Here is a 19,864-nt window from a genome sequence, read left to right on the forward strand (position 1 = left end):
TTTGGATGTGACAAAGAAAATAGATTTTTTATTTATTTTTTTTTGCAAAGACTGTAACAGAGCACTTCTGATTGATTTTGTAGTTAACTGATAGAGAGAAAGAGAGAGAGAAAGGCAGTAAAGAAAACCAGTTTGGATGCATTCCTAATAAGCACTGGCAGGAGGACGGCCAGCGCTTCCTGTGTTCTTCAGCAGCTCTTAAAAGTCCTTGGGGAAGTGGGATGTGGACAGCAGACACTGACCACCACTCAGCTCACAGAGTTAGGAGCCTCCACACAAAACACTGGAAAGAGGAGAGAGAGAGAGAGAGAGAGAGAGAGAGAGGGAGAGAGAGAGAGGAGAGAGAGAGAGAGAGGAGAGAGAGAGAGAGAGAGAGAGAGAGAGAGAGAGAGAGAGAGAGAGGGAGTGAGGGCATGCTGACAATGCAGAAAACTGCCCAGAATCCTGATGAGGCAACACTGAGGCTTCACTGCATTATGATCTCAAACTCGGCCCAACCCCTTCCCTTCTCTCTCTCTCTCTCTCTCTCTCTCTCTCTCTCTCTCTCTCTCTCTCTCTCTCTCTCTCTCTCTCTCTCTCTCTCTCTCTCTCTCTCTCCCTCTCTCTCTCTAAACCTGACTCACTCCATATGTCTGAAGGGTGGATCACTCTATTTCCCAGCCCCCTTTGTTTTATGCAAGCTTGTGTATGCTCTAAATATTAATAGATGGTAAATGCAGTATTTTAACAGTGATCTGTTAGCATTTTTTAAAATAACAGAGCTAGCTTTCATACTACAACAACATCGTCTTAAATTTGAAAAATATTGCTCTGGGAACTAACTGAATTAAATGTGTTTGGATTTTTTTTCAATTTAGTTCTGACAACAACTAGTTATAGAATTATTGGTGTAAGTTATTAAATTATTAAGTGATATCATGTAATATTTTTTTCAAAATCCTAAGAGCAAAGTATAAATTAATTTCGTTCCAGGTTTTCAGCATGGCATCATATTTTTAGGCCCCATATATGGACATTAAGAGATTGTAGTTTACATTATTTGTTATCTAATATTACTGTTATTTAAGATGCATATACTTATAATATAATAATTATTATATTATAATTTTCTGTTTTTTGAAAGAATCTGCTGAGTTGTGAAAATGATGTGTGCGTGTGTGTGTGTGTTGCAGTGCTGCTCATAACTGACTGTATATATGAATCCCTCCCCCACACTGTACCACCCGTAACAGCATGAGACAGCAGAAATGTGAACTTGATATTATAAATCTAACTCACCTTCTTAGATTTTCTGTTGTTCCCTTCTCTCTCTATTTATGTCTGCATTATAAATCTACCAGTTTTTCATTTATTGTTTGTTTAAATGAGCGATTGGAGCATTCAGTACAAAACTTTGTTTTATTTTGGAAACATAAATGAATATACTCTATATCAAAGTCAAGTTTAAGAGATTTCTATCTGTTTCAAAAGAATACTCACGCTTCACAGTTTTTGTAAAGAGATCAAAAAGTTCATCTCAAGGATTTTGATCTAAGTCTTCTTATGGGACACAAATGCTTTAAAAGGGTAAACATAAAATCTCGCAATTTCGCATAGAAATAAACAGAATCCCAACCATACCTGTTTGACACAAGGACAAATCTTGTTGGTTCACAGCTTTGCATGTAAGGATTATTATTATTTTGTTTAAATAAATTTTTTTAAATAATTATTTTTTGGGTTTTTTCCACCTTTAATTGGAAAGGACAGAGGAGGTTACAGACAGAAAAGTAATGGGAGCAGAAAGAGGGGAAGGGTTGGCAAAGGACCTCGAGCCAAGAATCGAACTCGGGTGTTGCCAAACTTATCCACTAGGTTGATGGTGCTGACTCATGGATAGATTTTAAACTGATGGACTGAAATCTTTCAAATTCGATAAAGATCATCTTAATTTGTTCCAAATGAAATGTGTCCACTCACCAGTGCTGCATTCATTTAATAAAACTACAGTATAAATGACAAAATTGTGAAATATTATTACAATTTAAAACTTCCAATTCTAAAACTTCCCAATATTTTAGTCACATAAAGATCAGAAATCCTTCTTAATTTGCTCATTTGGTGCTCAATAAACATTTATTGTATTATTATTATTATTATTATTATTATTATTATTATTATTATTATTATTATTATCTATGCTAAAAACAGTTGCACTGCTTCATGATTTCATGGAAAACAAGGTACATTTAAAAAAAAATAATTCTCATTCGCTCAATTTTTTTATTTGAATTAGAGATCTTTTGTAACTTTATAAATGTTGTTACTGTGAGTATTGTTGATCAATTTTAAAGTGTTCTTGTTGAATAAAACATAGTAATTTAAGAAAACATACAGCAGTGTTTCTAAACATATTACCAAAGTAAAATCGTAAGATGTAAAATTTTTAGCAAAAAAAAAAACATCATATCATATCATATCATATCATATCGTATATATATATATATATATATATATATATATATATATATATAGTATATTTAATTGATATCAGAATTGTTAGCCCCTTTTCTTTTTAAATATTTACCAAATTAAATTACATTTTCACAGTATGTCTGATAATATTTTTTACTTCTGGAGAAAGTCTTGTTTGCTTTATTTCGGCTATATTAAAAGCAGTTTAAATGTTTTTAAAAGCCATTTTAAGGTCAAAATTATTACCCAGTTAAGCAATATTTGTTTTTTAATTGTCTACAGAGCAAAACTATCCTTATACAATAACTTACCCTAACCTTCCTCGTTAACCAAAAACCTTTGTTAAGCCTTTAAATTGCCCTTTAAGCCGAATACTAGTATCTTGAAAAAAATCTAATTATTATTAGAAATGAGTTATTGAAACTATTATGTTTAGAAATGTGTTGAAAAAAATCTCTCCTTTAAACAGAATTTGGGGAAAAAATAAACAGGGGGCTAATAATTCAGGGGGCTAATAATTCTGACTTCAACTGTATATCTCATGACTTTTGGCATGTTAAGTACTAACTAACTTGTGTAACCTGATTGCCATTGAGGCTTTAAGTTGTGCTGAGCATAAAGTGCATCATGTTTGCTTTAATCATCTAATCAATAAGTCTGACTGCTGCTAAATAAGCTTTAATGTGCAAAAAGTCTCTCCCTCTGTGATTTGTATGACTTAATGTGTTTGTGATGCATCAGTTTTGATGCTCTGGTGCGTTGTGTTTGTTGTGTTGAGGTCATGCAGGGTGATTATGAGCTCCCACCACCTGGCCTCTCAGAGGACACCTCAGCAAACATATCGAGGGCCAGATTGTAGCTGTTGTCTCTGTCACATGTACGTCCAAAACCAAAGAGTTAGCCATCAGGCTAAAGGGGTTGGGTATCCTGATGAGACCTATTCCGATACAGGAGTCGCAAGACGTGATGCGATAAAGACTGATAAGCTACCTAATTGTTGGTGTGGGTTTCAGGAGGTTGTTTTAGGTTCTTTGAAGTTTGACCTTGAATTCCACTGTTTTCTTTTGAACAGCTTGAACCTAAAATGTCATAGCTGTTTACTGGGAAATTCTCAACCATGCATTGGAATAAAATAGCAGTACTAGTTCAGTGCTCCTGTCTGCATAGTTTTCTTCTCTTAACACAGATTCAAGCCATGCACACATGTATTTTTATTAACTTTTATAAAATCTCCATCCACATGAAAACATCAGGCAGAGATAAAGGCACTTTTAAGCTGAATTAGGTATTTTCGAGAGTAAATTGCATAAAAGTCAATGCAAACCTGAGAACAGAGCCCGATCATCCCATGGTGCGAACGACGCAAAACGTAGTGCGTTTGCCATGAACATGCAGCATTTGCCTCATTTGCATCTTTCGCATTTGATGTGAACCCAGTCATGTTGACCAATCAGAAAGGAGAAAACAAGGTGCACCATGCTGTCATTAATAGAAACCAGTTGTCCACACAACCACATTGTACCTGGAGTTTCGGAAAATCTTCACCCTGGCCAAAGTTTTCAGATTGTTTCGTTTCAATCACCCGATACTCCATTTTTATGTAGACAAACAGAAAAACCATGTAGAAAAAAGTGCAGTTTTGAAAATACTATTCGTGTGGACAGGTCATTACTTCTGAGTATTATTATTTATACTGTAGCATAACCTAATAAAGCAAGACAGCAGCATACAAATACTCCAAACTCCAAATTAGATGAAGCAACCTTTTTCCAGTCTTCTACTTTCTAGTTTTGGTGAGCCCGCGTAAACTGTAGTCGTATAACAAACTGGAAAGCATTGAGGTCAGATGTGAGACATTTCACTGCGGAAAATCCCACTTTTGATTGTGTCTGGAGCTTTATTTATGTTTGACATAAGGAAACTTAGCGCTAATGTTGTTGAAACAGAACTAGCGGTCATCTGTGAAGTGATCTCAAAGGATGCGTCTCACTGACTTTGGGGTTCTTTGATCAGTTCACAGGTCAGGTTTTCAACTTCTAGCAGCGTTCTAGATGTTTTTTTTTCTAGTAGGAGGTTGTAAAAACTCCTAATTCCGAGTCTGGAATGCAGCATACACTCAAAAAATAACTCCTTGGATGAACTCAATTTAATTGAGAGCAGGATTTCCATCCAATAAATTGGTTTAGCACCAACTACAGAATTACACAATTACAGCTAATTACACAATTAAATGCAATTGAGTTGGTCAAACTTTTAAATACATTTATATTTTTATTTAACTTAAACTCAAAGGTCAGATAATATCATGCATGTCTATTATGTATCAGACATTTCGAAGTCTCTTAGTTTTATTTGAAGTTATCCTAAACTAACTTAAAGAGACATTTTTAAGTGTATTTCATGAGTTACATTTAGGGCCCTATCATAAACCCGACGCAATAAAGCGAAAGACGTGTTTGCCCTGGTTTGCCCCGACGTGTTGCTTTTTTCAAACCAGCGCACCTTTAATTTTCCTGTTTTCCTTTTGAGGAACTAAAATAGACTGTGCAATAGACCAGCTGAAAGCAGGTCTTAAGTCCAGTGCAGAGCATGTTAGTTGTGCACCTTGCTTATACATTGCTTAAAACACGCAGGATGTACAGCAATATGCCTTTTTTTACAAATAAAAAAGAATTAAAGGAATAAAATATTACAAAAGTATTACTGTTTTCAAAAATATAAAAACCACTGCCTCCATGCCTTCTTCGTGTTGTTTTTTTTTTTCACTTAAATCACGACAATCTGCTTTTGTATAATTTTATACAAAAAGCGAATCACTGATACAACCCTTCCTACTCCCCAAGAACTGTACTTATCCAGAGCGAGCAGGAGGGCTGCCAAAATCACTCTGGACCCCTCACACCCAGCACACTGCCTCTTTGAACTTTTACCTTCTGGTCGACGCTACAGAGCACTGCGCACCAGAACAGCCCGACACAGAAACAGTTTCTTCCCTCAGGCAATCCATCTCATGAACACTTGATGATAATAATTGCGAAACCAACATCACTACTTGCTATACACTGTTATACACATATACACTTATTTAACCACACACTTACATGCCAATTTGCACATATAACGTTGTATATAGTAATAAACACGTACATACACTTGTCAATTTGTATATTTGCACTCACTACTTACTTCTATTTTATTTATTTTTTTAAATATATTTATTATCTGTTTTTTGTCCTGTCTCTGTTATCCTGTTGCACTGTAGAAGCTCTGTCACGAAAACAAATTCCTCGTATGTGTGAACATACCTGGCAATAAAGCTCTTTCTGATTCTCTTCTGATTCTGATTCTCTTTCTTTATTAGCAATATATTTATTATAAGCATATTTTTATTTGTTTTATTAAAAACAAGCTTAGATTTATCCACCTTTAAGGTTTTGGACCATATGGGGCATAGGACGTGTCTTTGGATATAACTCTTAAGTGTAAACTGACTGTTAAAGGGAATGGGAGATGAGCCTCTGATTGGTTTATTCTCAAAACACACCCAGAACTCATTAAGAGAGTAAGCACAACCCTGTTAGCAAAAATAGCAAAAGTTGATTCGGACATGCCCTTAATGCTTTTGCATCCTGTGCTTTAGACTTTGCGCCTAGATCATTAAAATAGAGCCCTTACTTTTGATTGAGACTGATCTCAGAACTAATTTTAGGGGGGCAATTATTGCTCACTGAGCAAAGCAACAAGCTGCATTTTTACTAATTAAGTTGCCAACGCCCAAAGCATGGAGCCTTCTGCAAAACTCAAAGCATTACATGAAAATCTTCTAAATCTTCAAACTAAAGTGAAGATTAAACTCTTAACAAGTCTTACTATCAACTTTAAACACCTAAGATTACTTTTATTGTCAACATTTCACTTTCTTATTTCAATCCCACGCAAAGCATGCTGGGAACTACAAATCCCCTAGCCAGGTAGTTGGACCAATACAATTCCTTCATGTTGTTCCAACAGAAAACGTTTGAGTTAACTTAATGGTTTATAAATTTAAGTGGACGGAACATAAAAAAATTACAAGAATTGTGTTGTTTCAGCTCATTTTGAACAAGTAGTTTGAACAAGCAGCAGTTTTTTTTGTGTAAGTTAACAAAAACAAATCACATGGTTACATCATCATGTCGCACGTGTCTCTTGACACACCAAAAATAGAATGCAGATATTTGCATTAAATGTGTCTTTTTTAATACATTTTTAGAAATTCAATGAATATTTAAAAAAATAAAACTGACAGCACTAATGTTTCGATTTCATTATTAGATATCATGGTGAGAGATGATACCAAAATTGTGTACAGCTCTGATAAACATCCCTAATTATGGCTGTAACACCTGTAATAAACTGTTCAACAGTCAATTGAACAATTTTAATATTTAACCCTCTACTGCACACAGTATGATAGATCTATAAAAAAAATATTTGACTGTTTTTCTTTTCTTAAAATGGCTTGAAGTGCTGTTAAAATTCTTTGAAAAAAAAAAAAACAACATTTTAAGGTAGTTTATGATATGTTATATGGCAAACAATGTCCAATAGTGGATCTAACTTAGAAATTTCAAATTTAGAAATTTCCTTATAATTAATAGTTTTGTTGTTTGTTTTGATTTAATTGGTGTTGCAGTATTATAAGCTTTAACACAGAACATATATATGACACCTTATACATACTTTGCAACAACTGATATTCCATCAGCTTTCATTTATTCCATTCTTTTTTGCTGTATATTATTGAAAACAAGCATAATATTGTATTATTATGTATACTACATACAGTAAATATAAATATTTTCTTCAGTTAATATTATAATAAATAAATAGCAAGTCTAATATATCCAGATGCGTCAGAATAATGTAGCTAACAATGTTTCTATACCATATGCTATACTACGCCTGTCTTATATGCCTCTGAGCTAACTTGAACGGCCTCCATCTTATCAGATGTCCAATCTGCATCATTCTCATGATCACTAAAACCCATCTCATCCTCACTTCATCTGCAGGAAGAGCCAGTTCTGTCCTTTTCTTGTTTCACTTATTATAGAACATGGTGGTGCTAGCTTATACACTGTTCCCTGTTTTCATATCTATTCAAAAGTAGTATTACCATTAAAACTAGATTTTATCCATAATGCAAATATGACTAATAAATAATAAATATTATAATAAATCCATAATAAATATGACTAATCAACATTATATTACTAGCATTCATGTTGTTATTGTTAAAACTTAAAAGATCACAGCTGAACTTGCTAGCTAGCTAACCCATTGCTATATTGCACATTCCACTATTGCACAGTGTTTCCATTTGGCAACACATACATTTGATGCGTTTACAAAAAAATTATTTGATAAAAACTTTTGAGTTTTGGATATGTCATCATAACTTACTGGAGGTGGTTTCAGATTTTTTTTGTGGATCTGACATAATTTGATCCTTTGTTTTTATTGATGGTTACATTTGCATTCAGCAACTACTCACAATAAATGGCAGGCTGTCAATAATCGCGCCACAGAAAAACACTGCATGTCATGTGACTTAACCAAAACACATCATTGACTACACTAAGGTATTTTCTTTCCAAAAAAAAAAATTAAATGTTGGTCTAAAAGAAACAGTGGCAGAGAAATGAACATTAATATCATGTTGCCATATTGCAACGCTGTGCAGTAAAGGGTTAATTTTACATTCATCTTTTTATAATAGTCACTCCCAGTGTTTCAATGCGTCTTTCCTTTACTAAAGTTTCTTTACTTTACCATGCTACGTCTTTTGTATGCTTCTTAAATCCTTTTTCTTTCCAAAATAGTTTGTAATGTTGTGAAGGTGACTGACCTCGTGATAGCTAGTTGGTATAGACCATTTTGATGTGGTCATGTTATTGGCCCTTGAAAATTTCCTGCTTGTCATCAAACTATTTCATATCTGTAACTAGAAAAGTAAAGTTGGTAGACAAACTTTATGGTGTCTTGAGAAAGCCTCATCTGAAAGTTTGAAGTTGTTTCAAAGTTTACATAAGTGAAGTAGATTTTAAGACATTTGTAACAGCCATAACTACATAAAGGTTAGCATGTCTCTGGTGTGGATTGGTATGTTTCTTGCTAGGCTTTTGCTAGGGTGTTCTGAGTGGTTACTAAGGTGTTCTGAGTGATTGCTTAGGTGTTGCTAGGCGTTTGCTAGGGTGTTCTGAGTGGTTGTTAAGGAGTTGGTGGTTTCAGAGGTGTTGCTAGGCGGTTGCAAGTTGTTGCTAGGGTGTTTAATGTGGTTTCTAAGATGTTGCTAGGTGGTTGCTAAGATATTGTTAGGCGGTTGCTGAGGTGTTGCTAGGCGGTTGCTAGGGTGTTCGGGGTGGTTGCTAAGGTGTTGCTAGGTCATTTCTAAGGTGTTGCTAGGTGGTTGCTAGGGTGTTCTAGGTCATTGCTAAGGTGTTGCTAGGTGGTTTCTAGGGTGTTTTGAGTGATTTGCTAGGTGGTTGCTATGGTGTTGCTAGCTGGTTGCTAGGGTGTTTTGAGTGGTTGCTAATGCATTGCTAGGTGGTTGCTAAGGTGTTGCTAGGCAGTTGCTGAAGTGTTGTGAGTGGTTGCTAATAAGAATTGGTATGTTGTTAGTATGTCCATTGTAAAGTCAATGGCAGTTTTTAATAATGGGTCTATGAGACAGATGCTAGGGTGTAGCTAGTACGTTGAAACGTCATCAGTGATCGGCAGATTGGTAGTCTAAGTTAAATAAGCCCAACTTTAAGTCTGTATAACAGTCTGGCCCAAAGTTATGAGGTCACAAAATTTGGTCCAATCTTAAGTCAAAAGGACTTTTCCGAATTTTTGAAGCTATAGAAATAAACATGTACAGCATGAAATACGTTGGGATCGTTGTTTTTGTTTACATCCTCAAAATGGTCTATAGTTCATGGCATGCAGATTTTAGGCAAAATGTATCCGTAATCAATGCAGCCAAAAAGTGAGCGAGCACTAGTGCCCTCTGTTGTCGTATATCATCTCACTGTGTCTTTCTTCTTGCGCCGCAGTAACATCAGTACAGCACGTGCCAAACAGAGTGGTGTAAAGTGTCGAGCCTACACTTTCTCTCATGTCTCTTGCCTGAATGTTTTATCTCTGCAGTTTCTAATGTGCTGCTGGTAAAATTCTGCCAGGCTGGAAATGGGCCAGTTGGCCGTGAGTTGAGAGCAGACAGCAGGTGGAACTCTTCTAGCTTTCAGCAGCAGAGTCATGCTTGCTCAATAATTACTGGAGCTCAGTCATACTGAAACAACACACAAGACTTACAGTTTGGTGCTATTTTTCATTGTGTTTTTGAAGTTACTGTACATTGATAGAAGTTTGACAATCTGTGATGTTAGAGTGTTCATGTTCTAGTCTGCAATTCATTTACTGACAAATATATCAAATATTGTCAAATATGACAAATACAGTGGTGTAAAGTAACACATTACAAATTACTCAAATTACTGTAAGTGAGTAGTTTTTCTCAGGAATTGAATTTTACTAAGTAGTTTTAAAAATGTGTGCTTTTACTTTCCCTTGAGTACATTTTTAGTGCTGTATCTGTACTTTTACTCCACTACTTTCCTTCAACCTGCAGTCACTATCTTTTCTTGTCTGTGGTGATTAGAAAAATCAGTCCTTTGATTCCTGTCCAATCAAATAACACATAGAAGGTAAATCGCATCATACTGAACTCAAGACATGGGGGATTTATAATTGCAGCAAACTGTTTGGAAGCGTTAAAAGTGTCCAAAAAGATGTCCAAAATCTTTACTTGCATTGACCCAGAGACTGTTTAGATGTATGTCAGTGATGAAAAGATGACGGATGTTTACTGTAAGATGACTGAAATGGCCTTAAACACCCAGCAGGCACAAGACGTCAGATTGACGTTGTACCCCAACGCCAAGGGGACATTGCATTTTGTTTTGAAATGAAAATCGGGTTTACATCAGAACCCAACGTCAGGCCGACGTCAGTGTTCAACCTAAAATCAACGTCTAATGATGTTACAGCTTGACGTTGTCTGGACGTCACCACTATGATGTCTATCAGACATTGGATTTTGGTTCGCCATATTTTATGATGAATAAATGTCAGTTTTTGATGTCAATATGACTTTGGTTTAAGGTGTTGGCTCGACGTTGGATCTTGGTCACTTTCTAACACAACCTAAAATCCACCAAATATCAACGTCATATGACGTTGTTATTGGACATCAAAATAAGATTGTCCTTAGACGCTGGCTAGACATTTAATTTTGATCACCTGATGTCCGTACCTAAATCTAACCTAACATTTTATGAGGTTGTGTGCCTTCTGGGCAATAACTAAATGCACTACAGAATGTTACGTTTACACACATCCACAAATTACATGTAAATGCATCAGCTTTTTACAGTGTAATACTCACCATTCACTATTGAGTATTTTTGAAAGATCTACATTTTACTCATACTTTGATTCAAGAGTTCCCACTTAGATATGCTTGGCGTATAAAGCAGGTTTGGCATGCTGTCCCGGGAGAGAACCCTGAGCTCGGAGATATTTGAGCCCAGGGCTCCCGCCCAGTCGATAAGCATATCAGGAGATCCGAGATCAGGTAGGTCTCGAGAGCTCCCCCTTTTAGAAAAGGGAGGAAAAGGAGGAGAAGGGGTGGAAGGGGGGATTCTTCCAAACGAAGATAAAACATTAGGGAGAAAATGATCCATTTATAGTAAACTAGGATCACTCTGATTGGATTATTACTGATTACAGATGAGTGGCCAGACGTGCTCAATCATATCACGTGCTCCTCTCGAAATTGGTTTATGAAACTTCACGTAATATTTACAACAGATACTTTTACTCTACTTGCACTACATTTTTAGGCAAGTAATGGTACTTTTACTTAAGCATGATTTCCCAGTACTCTCTTTTCACCACTGTATAGCATTCACTTTTACTGTATGTCCCACAAATGTTTTATTTTTTCCCTATTAATGTTTTAAAATGTTTTTTTTTTTTGTTCACCTGATAGATTAATCTTTTTTTAACAAAAGTACAGTATACTGCAAGTTTGTCAAAACATGAAACAGCATTTGGCTACAAGCAAGCCAACTCTTATTGTCTCAATTTTTTATGTGATTCTTTTGTCTTGTTATATTGAGTTTTTATTTTTATTGCTGTTTAAAACATAGTTGTATTTCATACCAAATGTTCTAAATTTCGGTAATGCAATTGCAAAAGTGTCAGTTTCATATGAACATTATTACAAAATAATTAATGTAATAATTAGTTAAAATCTTAATATTGCGCACATAATACAGCTGTTTATTAATTAATTTCTTTATTTATTCATATATTCATTTACTTATTTCTGTCAATTTGTATTTGTTTAATGTTTATTGATATTTAAAGTGAATATTCTGTACTCATTTCTACTTTGCTTAAATGCTGCATTGGCATTAACAATCATAGATCTTTGCTGAAAGAGAACATTTAGGACTGTTGTATCTCACAGAATCTAGATTTTCATGACCTGTAATCCTTAAAAACCTGCACTATTGAGACGGTGAAGTCTTAAAGTGACTCCTGAGGAAAAACTGAGCACTGGACTGATATCTAGATGGTTTTAGGTTAAAGCAACCCCATAATACATCACTTTATCACCAGCATAAGCTCTGCTATTTATGGCACAGGTCACACATGCTGAAATATGCATTAGCGTAGTAGCTAAATAAGTTATCAGTGTGTCACCCTGAAGCAAAATCAAAGATGTTTTTCTCTCAGATTAATAGTAACCCCATACTTTCTTTTATTAAAAAAAAATCCGCTAACGTTTATATTTCATACATGTATATCATATTCAGATTGCAACATCATAACCAGCTACTCCTGCACATAAATGCAGCTTAGTTGTGATGATTTTCAGTTCTCTTTGAGTGTGGCACAAACAAGTAAGCGGCGCCGCCTACTGGCCTTGCACTGTATCACATTACTTGTACTTGCACTTTTGATAGACTATCCTGGGCATGTGATTACTGCGGTTTATTACATTGCTGAAACTGTGGTTGTGAATGACTGACAGGCTTTATTGTGTGTTCTCCAGAAGCTGAGAGTCTGAGTGAGAGCCATCGACTGCTCTCTTCTCCCTCACGGCTCCATGTACCCCGAACCCAACACTGATTCCCCTGCTCGTCTCTCCACACGGCAGAGTGGATCCCCTTATACGTGAGCAAAACCTCATTCGCCAAAACAAAACATGAATAGTTTACTGATTATGTACTATATGACCACTACATGACCAGTTTGACTCTTTCAGTTTGTGGGAATCCACTGGTCTTGGATTATAATTTTTTTCCAAAATAATTTCACGTTTCTCTAGTATAATAATGTGCATTTGTTTTAAAATAACAGTGTGTATTTCTTTCTATTATTTACCCCATAAGAATAGATTCATAAGTTATCTTCTAAAATATAAAATATACATGAAAGAACAATGTAAATGGAAAATTCACCCAAAAAAGAAAATTGACTTGTAAGTGAACTTGCCATTGAAGATACAGCTGACTTTTTTTTCTTCAGTAAATCATTAACAACAGTTTTTAGCTGGACTCTACTAAAAATCTTCTTTACTGTTGTACCGAAGAAAAAAAATCATCTTGGATGGGTAACAGGAATTTTTTGGGTGGATATAAATGTATTTTTAATAAATGTAAATTAGTTTTCCAAACAAAATTATGTTTTTGGAATTATAAAACAACAACTAATTTTGGAGGTTTGATGGTGAGCACATTGCAACCATAGCCTCGCGTTTGTGATGGTTCTGATTGTGACACACAGCTGTAGAGCATAGTTACAGGAAAAAAATGCATTGCAGAACAACGTAATAGCAATGTTAGAATGTTTCCCATTTGTACAACTGGAATTGAAAACTTTAGTACAAGAATGAAAGGACAAAAAAGCAAACTGGAGATTTAAATTACATCCAGTTTGTCTGATTTTAAATAAACACTTAAAACTCAGATGATAAATTGACTACAGCCAGAAATGTACTTTTTGCATTTAGCTTTATTTTAATTCTATGTATAATGTTAAAGGGATAGATCACCCCAAAATTTAAATACATACTCACCCTTCCATGTTCTTTCTTCTGTTGAACACAAAAGAAAAGATTTTGAGGAATGTTGGTTGATTGAACCCATTAATTATTAATTATTTATGTTATTTATGTACTGATTATTGTTTTATCCCTACTATAAAAGTTGATGAGTCCCAGCAACCAACATTCTTCAGAGTATCTTCTTTTGTGTTTACCAGAAGAAAGGAACTCATTAAAGGTTTAAAACTACATAAGGGAGAATAAATTATGTTGTAATTGAAATTTTTGGGTGAACTATCCCTTTATTATGACAGCTAGTAAGTACTATAAGCTTTGATAGCAAGTGTGAAAATGTTTAAACAATGTCTATTATAACTTATAACTAGGGCCAGACAGAATCTGCAGACATTTTTTGCTATTTCTGCACAGAATTTTGTTAAAAATCTGCGGATTTATGTGGATTGAATTTTGGAAGTATCATAACTAAAACCTTAATATATGAAATAAAAAGTAATACATTTTTAACTTTTATTTAATGTTTAAAATGGAAATCCAATTAGATCCACTTTATTAGGTAAACAAAGCAAGTCTCTCATATAATATATCTACTAAAAGAAATATTACTTTACAAACTGTGTTGTAAACAAATCATATAAATATTTTCATATTAGTCCATAATATTACTGACATTAATTTAAAAACTGAATAAATATAAATTTACACACATTTACACAAGTAAATAAACAGAATAAATGATGGGCTAAAATCTGCGGAATTCTGTGTGCGCAGAATCCGTGTAGGCCTACTTATAACTAACCCAGTGTTAATCTGTGCTCTGCTCACTCTTAATTTTTTACGTTATTCTCACCGTCTCCACTAAATAAAGTTAAACTAACACTCTTTTTTCCCCCTTCTTTCTGTCATCCCTGTAGAGCTCGCTATGGGAGTCCAAAGAGGCAGCTGCAGTTTTACAGGTACTTTACATCTGCTCTTCGTGTGTAAATATAGCCAGCTCTTCACAAGATTACATAAAATGCTTTCATCCATAACACTGTACAGTAGAGACGCTCCCTCTGGAGTGTTCTGGAGTTTAAGTGCCTCGCTCAAGGACAATGGTGATAGGATTGTAAAACCAGGAACTCTACACACTTCCTAACATGAGTCTAAAAGTTTTGTTCACTGCAAAGATTCGTATTCATTTTTATGTCTTATTTTACAAACATGTTTTTAAAGAGCCCCTATTATGCTTTATAAAAGGTCATATTTTGGTTTTGTTGGTCTCCAACAACAGGCTAATATGTATGCAAGGTCAAAAACACTTTCATTGTGTTATAATATGCATTTTTTTAGCTAATTATCCCAACCCCCCCCTTATGATTTGTTCAGCGATTCATTTATTCCCAAACCCCTCCTTTGCTTGATTCTATTCTGTGCTGATTGGTTCGATGATCCAGTTTGTTGTGATTGGTTGACTGCATTCAGCGTGAGGCATGATTAAGAAGTAGTCAGAGCGCAGAGTGTATGTGTGAGCCCAATGCAAAAATGCATTAAAGCAATGCATTTAAGCACCAGCATATTCCTCTATTCTTAATCACAGCCCCAAGTAATAACAAGGACACACATTCAGTATTAATCCACACAGTGGCAAAAGTTGAACTATTTTGAAAATTGACCACACCACGTGTGTGAGAAACAGCTGATGGTGGCCATAGCAATAAACAGCAGGAGATCGCATGCACAAAAACGCATTTAAGTTGGTAAAGGAAGAAGCGTGGTTTTGGATACGATATGTCAATAGCCTATACAGATTTAACCTGAGAGATACATTACAAGCACTGATCTATAACAGATACGTGATTAAGTCGTGAGAATCGATTAAAAGTTACAAAACATTATTAAATACATATTTTGCAAATTAACTTACGGAAAACGAGGCAACTGTTTTAATCACACCACGTTGTGCAGGAAGGAGAAACATTTACAGGATCTGAAGGAAGAAGAAACTGGTTCATACAAACTGTGTTACAGTTACTGACAATTTCCCATACATTAGTAGTCTTTGCTGATCCTTCCTTTAATAACAAACAGCTGGCGAATCCCACGCTGCAGGGTAGGTTATTGTATCAATCTTGAGAAAAATGACAGGAACAAACACAGCACACGGTTGGCTATACTGTGTTGTTATTGTGAAAATGACCATAAGAAATGACTATAAGAAACTTTGCATGTACATGCCAACTTACACTAACCTCAACCACAACCCTAACCTTTACCCCAATCTAACAGTCTACTTATAATCTAATGAGAATTAGTTGGCATGTAGATACAAGGTAACTTAAATTCAACAAACGGACCGTCAAAATAAAGTGAACCAATGTTTTTTCATTTCTTACATAAATATATTTGTTAAGTGCCATTTCTTTCATTAATCCTGAAACATGCATCCAGAAAAATATTAAGCAACTCGGTTAATAATTATCAAAAATATCTCTTGAACACCGAATGATTATATTTAGATGATTTCTGAAGGATGAAAATGTCATATAAATATATATATATAAACACAATAGTTTTAATAACTCATTTCTAATTGATTTATTTTATCTTTGCCATGATGACAGTAAATAATATTTTTCAAGACACTGCTACACAGCTTATAGTGACATTTAAAGGCAAGTCCCAAAATATTCATGCCCCAGGCAAATTCTGACTTGAGTTAAGGTTTATTTTATTCAACTTTTATTCTTTTATTATTTCAACTTTTTTTTTTTTTGACCAGAAATGACACAGGCTTCCCCTAAAAGATAATAATGTACAAGAAAAAAATAAAAGTAATTTTAAGTCAGAATTGGTCAGCGGTATGAATTATTTCGGGCTTTAAAAATAATACATTTTAAAATTGTAATACTATTTTTCAATTAATTTTTGCTATATTTTTAAAATAATCTTTTATATCAACACCTAACCATTAGACTTAACCCTTCTGTGCAGTGATTTATAAAATGTGCATACAAAAAAATAATAAAAAAATAATTTGAGAAGCTAACACACAATGACAGGTGATGATTTTTCATCTTGTTATGGTGACACATTAGCTGCTGCACTCTCCGTTTATGAAAACGATGAAGTTTAGGATGTAGTTAAAAAAAAAATCATCTTGATCACTGCTGAGTCATTTGAGAAACCACTCAAACACACACTTACTGATAGCGTTTCACTCAAACACAGCAACGCAGACTCCCGCTGCCCTATGAAATGAGTTATATATTTAGACTGGATGTGACATCACAGGCAAATGGTGTATGCTAAATAATAGATGCTACTGTTTTAAGGCACGCCTGGAGTCTTTAGTCACAGGGAAATGAAGGAAACGGCAATGTTTGCAGCGTTAGCGAAGTTGCTCGGGTATGGAGGGCTGTAATGAACACAAAGCAAAAGAGCTATTGTACTTGCACTGCAAATGCTAATGTGTTTCCTATTATAATAGACTTAGTATTTACCGTTTGGACAAATTTACGGTGTGCTATGTTTGGTTTTCACTCGATTACATATCAGCCCTTTTTCTCTCTTTGGCATCTTGTTTGCATCCCTGTTGCATTGGATTTGCTGTTATCATTAGCTAAAGCAGAACATCTGCACTTGAAAACAACTAGGAGTGATATTTGCACTGCAGCACATCATCTATTTATAAGCTGCGTGGCATTTGCATCAGTAAATTATTTGTAGCACCTTATTTAGAGTTTATGAAATTAATGTGAATTTAGGGGCGACACTGTGGTTAGCATTGTCAGCAAAAAGGTCCCTGGTTTGAGTCCCGGCTGGGCCAGTTGTCATTTCTGTGTAGAGTTTGCATATTCACCCTGTGTTGGTTTCCTTCAGGTGCTCCGGTTTCCCCCACAGTCCAAAGACATGCGCTATAGGTGAATTGAATAAACTAAATTGGTCGTATTGTATGAGTGTGTGTGAGAGTGTATGGGTGTTTCCCAATACTGGGTTGCGGCTGGAATGCCATCTGCAGCATAAAACATATGCTTTATAAGTTGGCGGTTCATTCCGCTGTGGCGACTCCTGACAAATCTGGGCCTAAGCCGATTAAAAATGAATGAATAAATGTGAATTTGATTTGATCTTTTGGTATCACTTTATTTTGATGATCCCTTTAACACATTTTGTTGATTTTGAGTTACATTGCAACTACATAGGAATTTATGTATAATGGAATATTAGGAATATTAACATATTTTTGTCTTTTTTTCTTTTCATTAAACAATTGTATTTGTATGGCTTAAAGGAGATACTGTATATTAACTGAACTTCTAATGCAGGCTAATATTAATGAAGCATTTTTGCAGAAGTAGATGGACCTGATAGAGATGCAAAGGCCTGATTGTCTAAAATTAACTTGAGCTCTGCAGTTAAACTTCCTGTCAGCAGAAATAATATGTGCAGTTGAGAAAAGTCTCATGCTTTTATGTTATGCAGAGAATTCGTGGAAAAAGAGGACGTATGTATGGGTGCGGCCAATGGAGGACTGTAGAATGATTGACAAGTGACGAATTTCACTAAACTCCACCCGTTAATATCAGCTAGATATTAAAGCGCGAATCAGGAAATGAAATTTGTTGCGCACCCCTGAATGTAACTCTTACATTGCTTTGAGGATAGCAGAATTCTGTGAATCGAATTATTCATTTGTATCCAATAAATTACTAATATGTTTGACATTGAAGAAAAACCTCTTCTGGACCTTTTATTATTGAACATGCATGGGATATTCCAACAGTTAGTGTAAGTTGAAATGTACTTGCAACGTTTCTTAGTCAGAAGAATGTCAGTTGGTGGAGCAGTGCCAGCTAAAGAAGATTGTAAGAAGACGTTCTACTAATAAAAATGGTGCTATATAGGTGCAATGTAACTTACAGTCAACAAAATGTGCTAAAAAGACCATCAAAACAAAGTGATACCATTTTAAAAACATGCTATATTTGTAAATTATTTAATTTACTTAATATTTTCAAAGAAAATCTATATTAATGTTTACTTTAAACAAATGTAAAAGAGTAAACTGAACTAATATTATAATGATAATATTACAAAAATAATGCTAAATAATAATATTAAAATGAATCAATTAAATAATTTAATTACTTTAACTTTTTATTAAAATCTTACATTAAAAAATTAGGATTATTATTTTATTTTATTTTATTTTATTTTATTTTATTTTATTTTATTTTATTTTATTTTATGGGTTTGCTACCATGTTTTTTTTCTTGTTCTTCGCTCTGCTTTGGATAGCTTGTCCTTTTAAATTTTATACTCATTCGAAACACTGAACAAGCAAAAAAAAAAGGTGCTTTCAGTATGCTTTCATGTGGTACAACATCAAAGGCTTTTAGAGCGAAAGCTGTCCTGAATAATTCATATTTGCAGAGCATACTTGCCCTGCGATAGGTGCGCAAAACATTCTCTGTGACATTTTGCCAAAGTGGGCGGGGCCTGATCCTTCATTGGGCGGAGTTGTTGGTTCAGTTCACTAATTGCTGATGCTGGAAAGACAGTCAGTTTAAAGAAGAAAACGGCAGTCTTCTTCAGTCAGCGGACCACTATTAAGCTGTCAGATGAGCAGTGTAGTGCAAAACCCATACGTGACTCGTCCTCCGAGGAACCGGGTAAGTACCACGCTAGTACTCTAGCTGAACATGGGTCCCGCTTGAGGATGTTGCATGATGATCCTGCTCACACCCTCACTCCTGTCCCAGAAACGGAAAGCAAGGCTTATAAGATCCACATAATGTCCTACTATACTGTAGCACCATTATGTTTTAGTGATGTGAGTAGAAAAAAGCAGGTTTGCCTCATATAATGAATTGCTATAGTGTATTTATATACAGTGTATATCATTTTGACTCCTCCGTGCTTGCTTTTATTATTTTATTTTAAATTATGTAAAATTTGAATGATATATTATAAATGAAAACATTGTGCACAAATGTTATTTTATATTTTATCTGATAATAAAATTTAACAGTAATTGTAAAAAGAGAAATGAAAAAGTGTTTGTAAAAACGGTTTTATTATTATTTACCTTTTACATTTTTTTGATATATATAAAAAGTTAAACTAATGTTCACTACAATATATTGCACTAACCATACTGTGTATTACCACTATCTTGTGAGCTGCTAAACAACTCATCACAACAATGGAAATAAAAGTCTAGTCTATTTCTATTCACTTTAGCTTTTGTCAGGTAGGGAAACAAGCTAA

The 19,864-nt window shown here is 34.7% G+C and overlaps 1 protein-coding gene across 2 annotated transcripts in view; it reads left to right on the top strand.

Moving 5' to 3' along the window:
* kcnab2b (potassium voltage-gated channel subfamily A regulatory beta subunit 2b) overlaps window positions 1-19,864 on the top strand; it is a 125,508-nt gene that overhangs the window by 8,812 nt on the left and 96,832 nt on the right. For both annotated transcript variants that reach the window (XM_056448823.1, XM_056448822.1), the window contains 2 exons: window positions 12,602-12,723; window positions 14,527-14,568. In XM_056448823.1, coding sequence (XP_056304798.1) covers window positions 12,656-12,723; window positions 14,527-14,568 — 110 coding nt within the window. In that variant the 5' untranslated portion in view covers window positions 12,602-12,655. The remainder of the gene's footprint in view (window positions 1-12,601; window positions 12,724-14,526; window positions 14,569-19,864) is intronic.

Source organism: Danio aesculapii, chromosome 23 (assembly GCF_903798145.1).
Source record: "Danio aesculapii chromosome 23, fDanAes4.1, whole genome shotgun sequence".
In the NCBI taxonomy this organism is placed as follows: domain Eukaryota; kingdom Metazoa; phylum Chordata; class Actinopteri; order Cypriniformes; family Danionidae; genus Danio; species Danio aesculapii.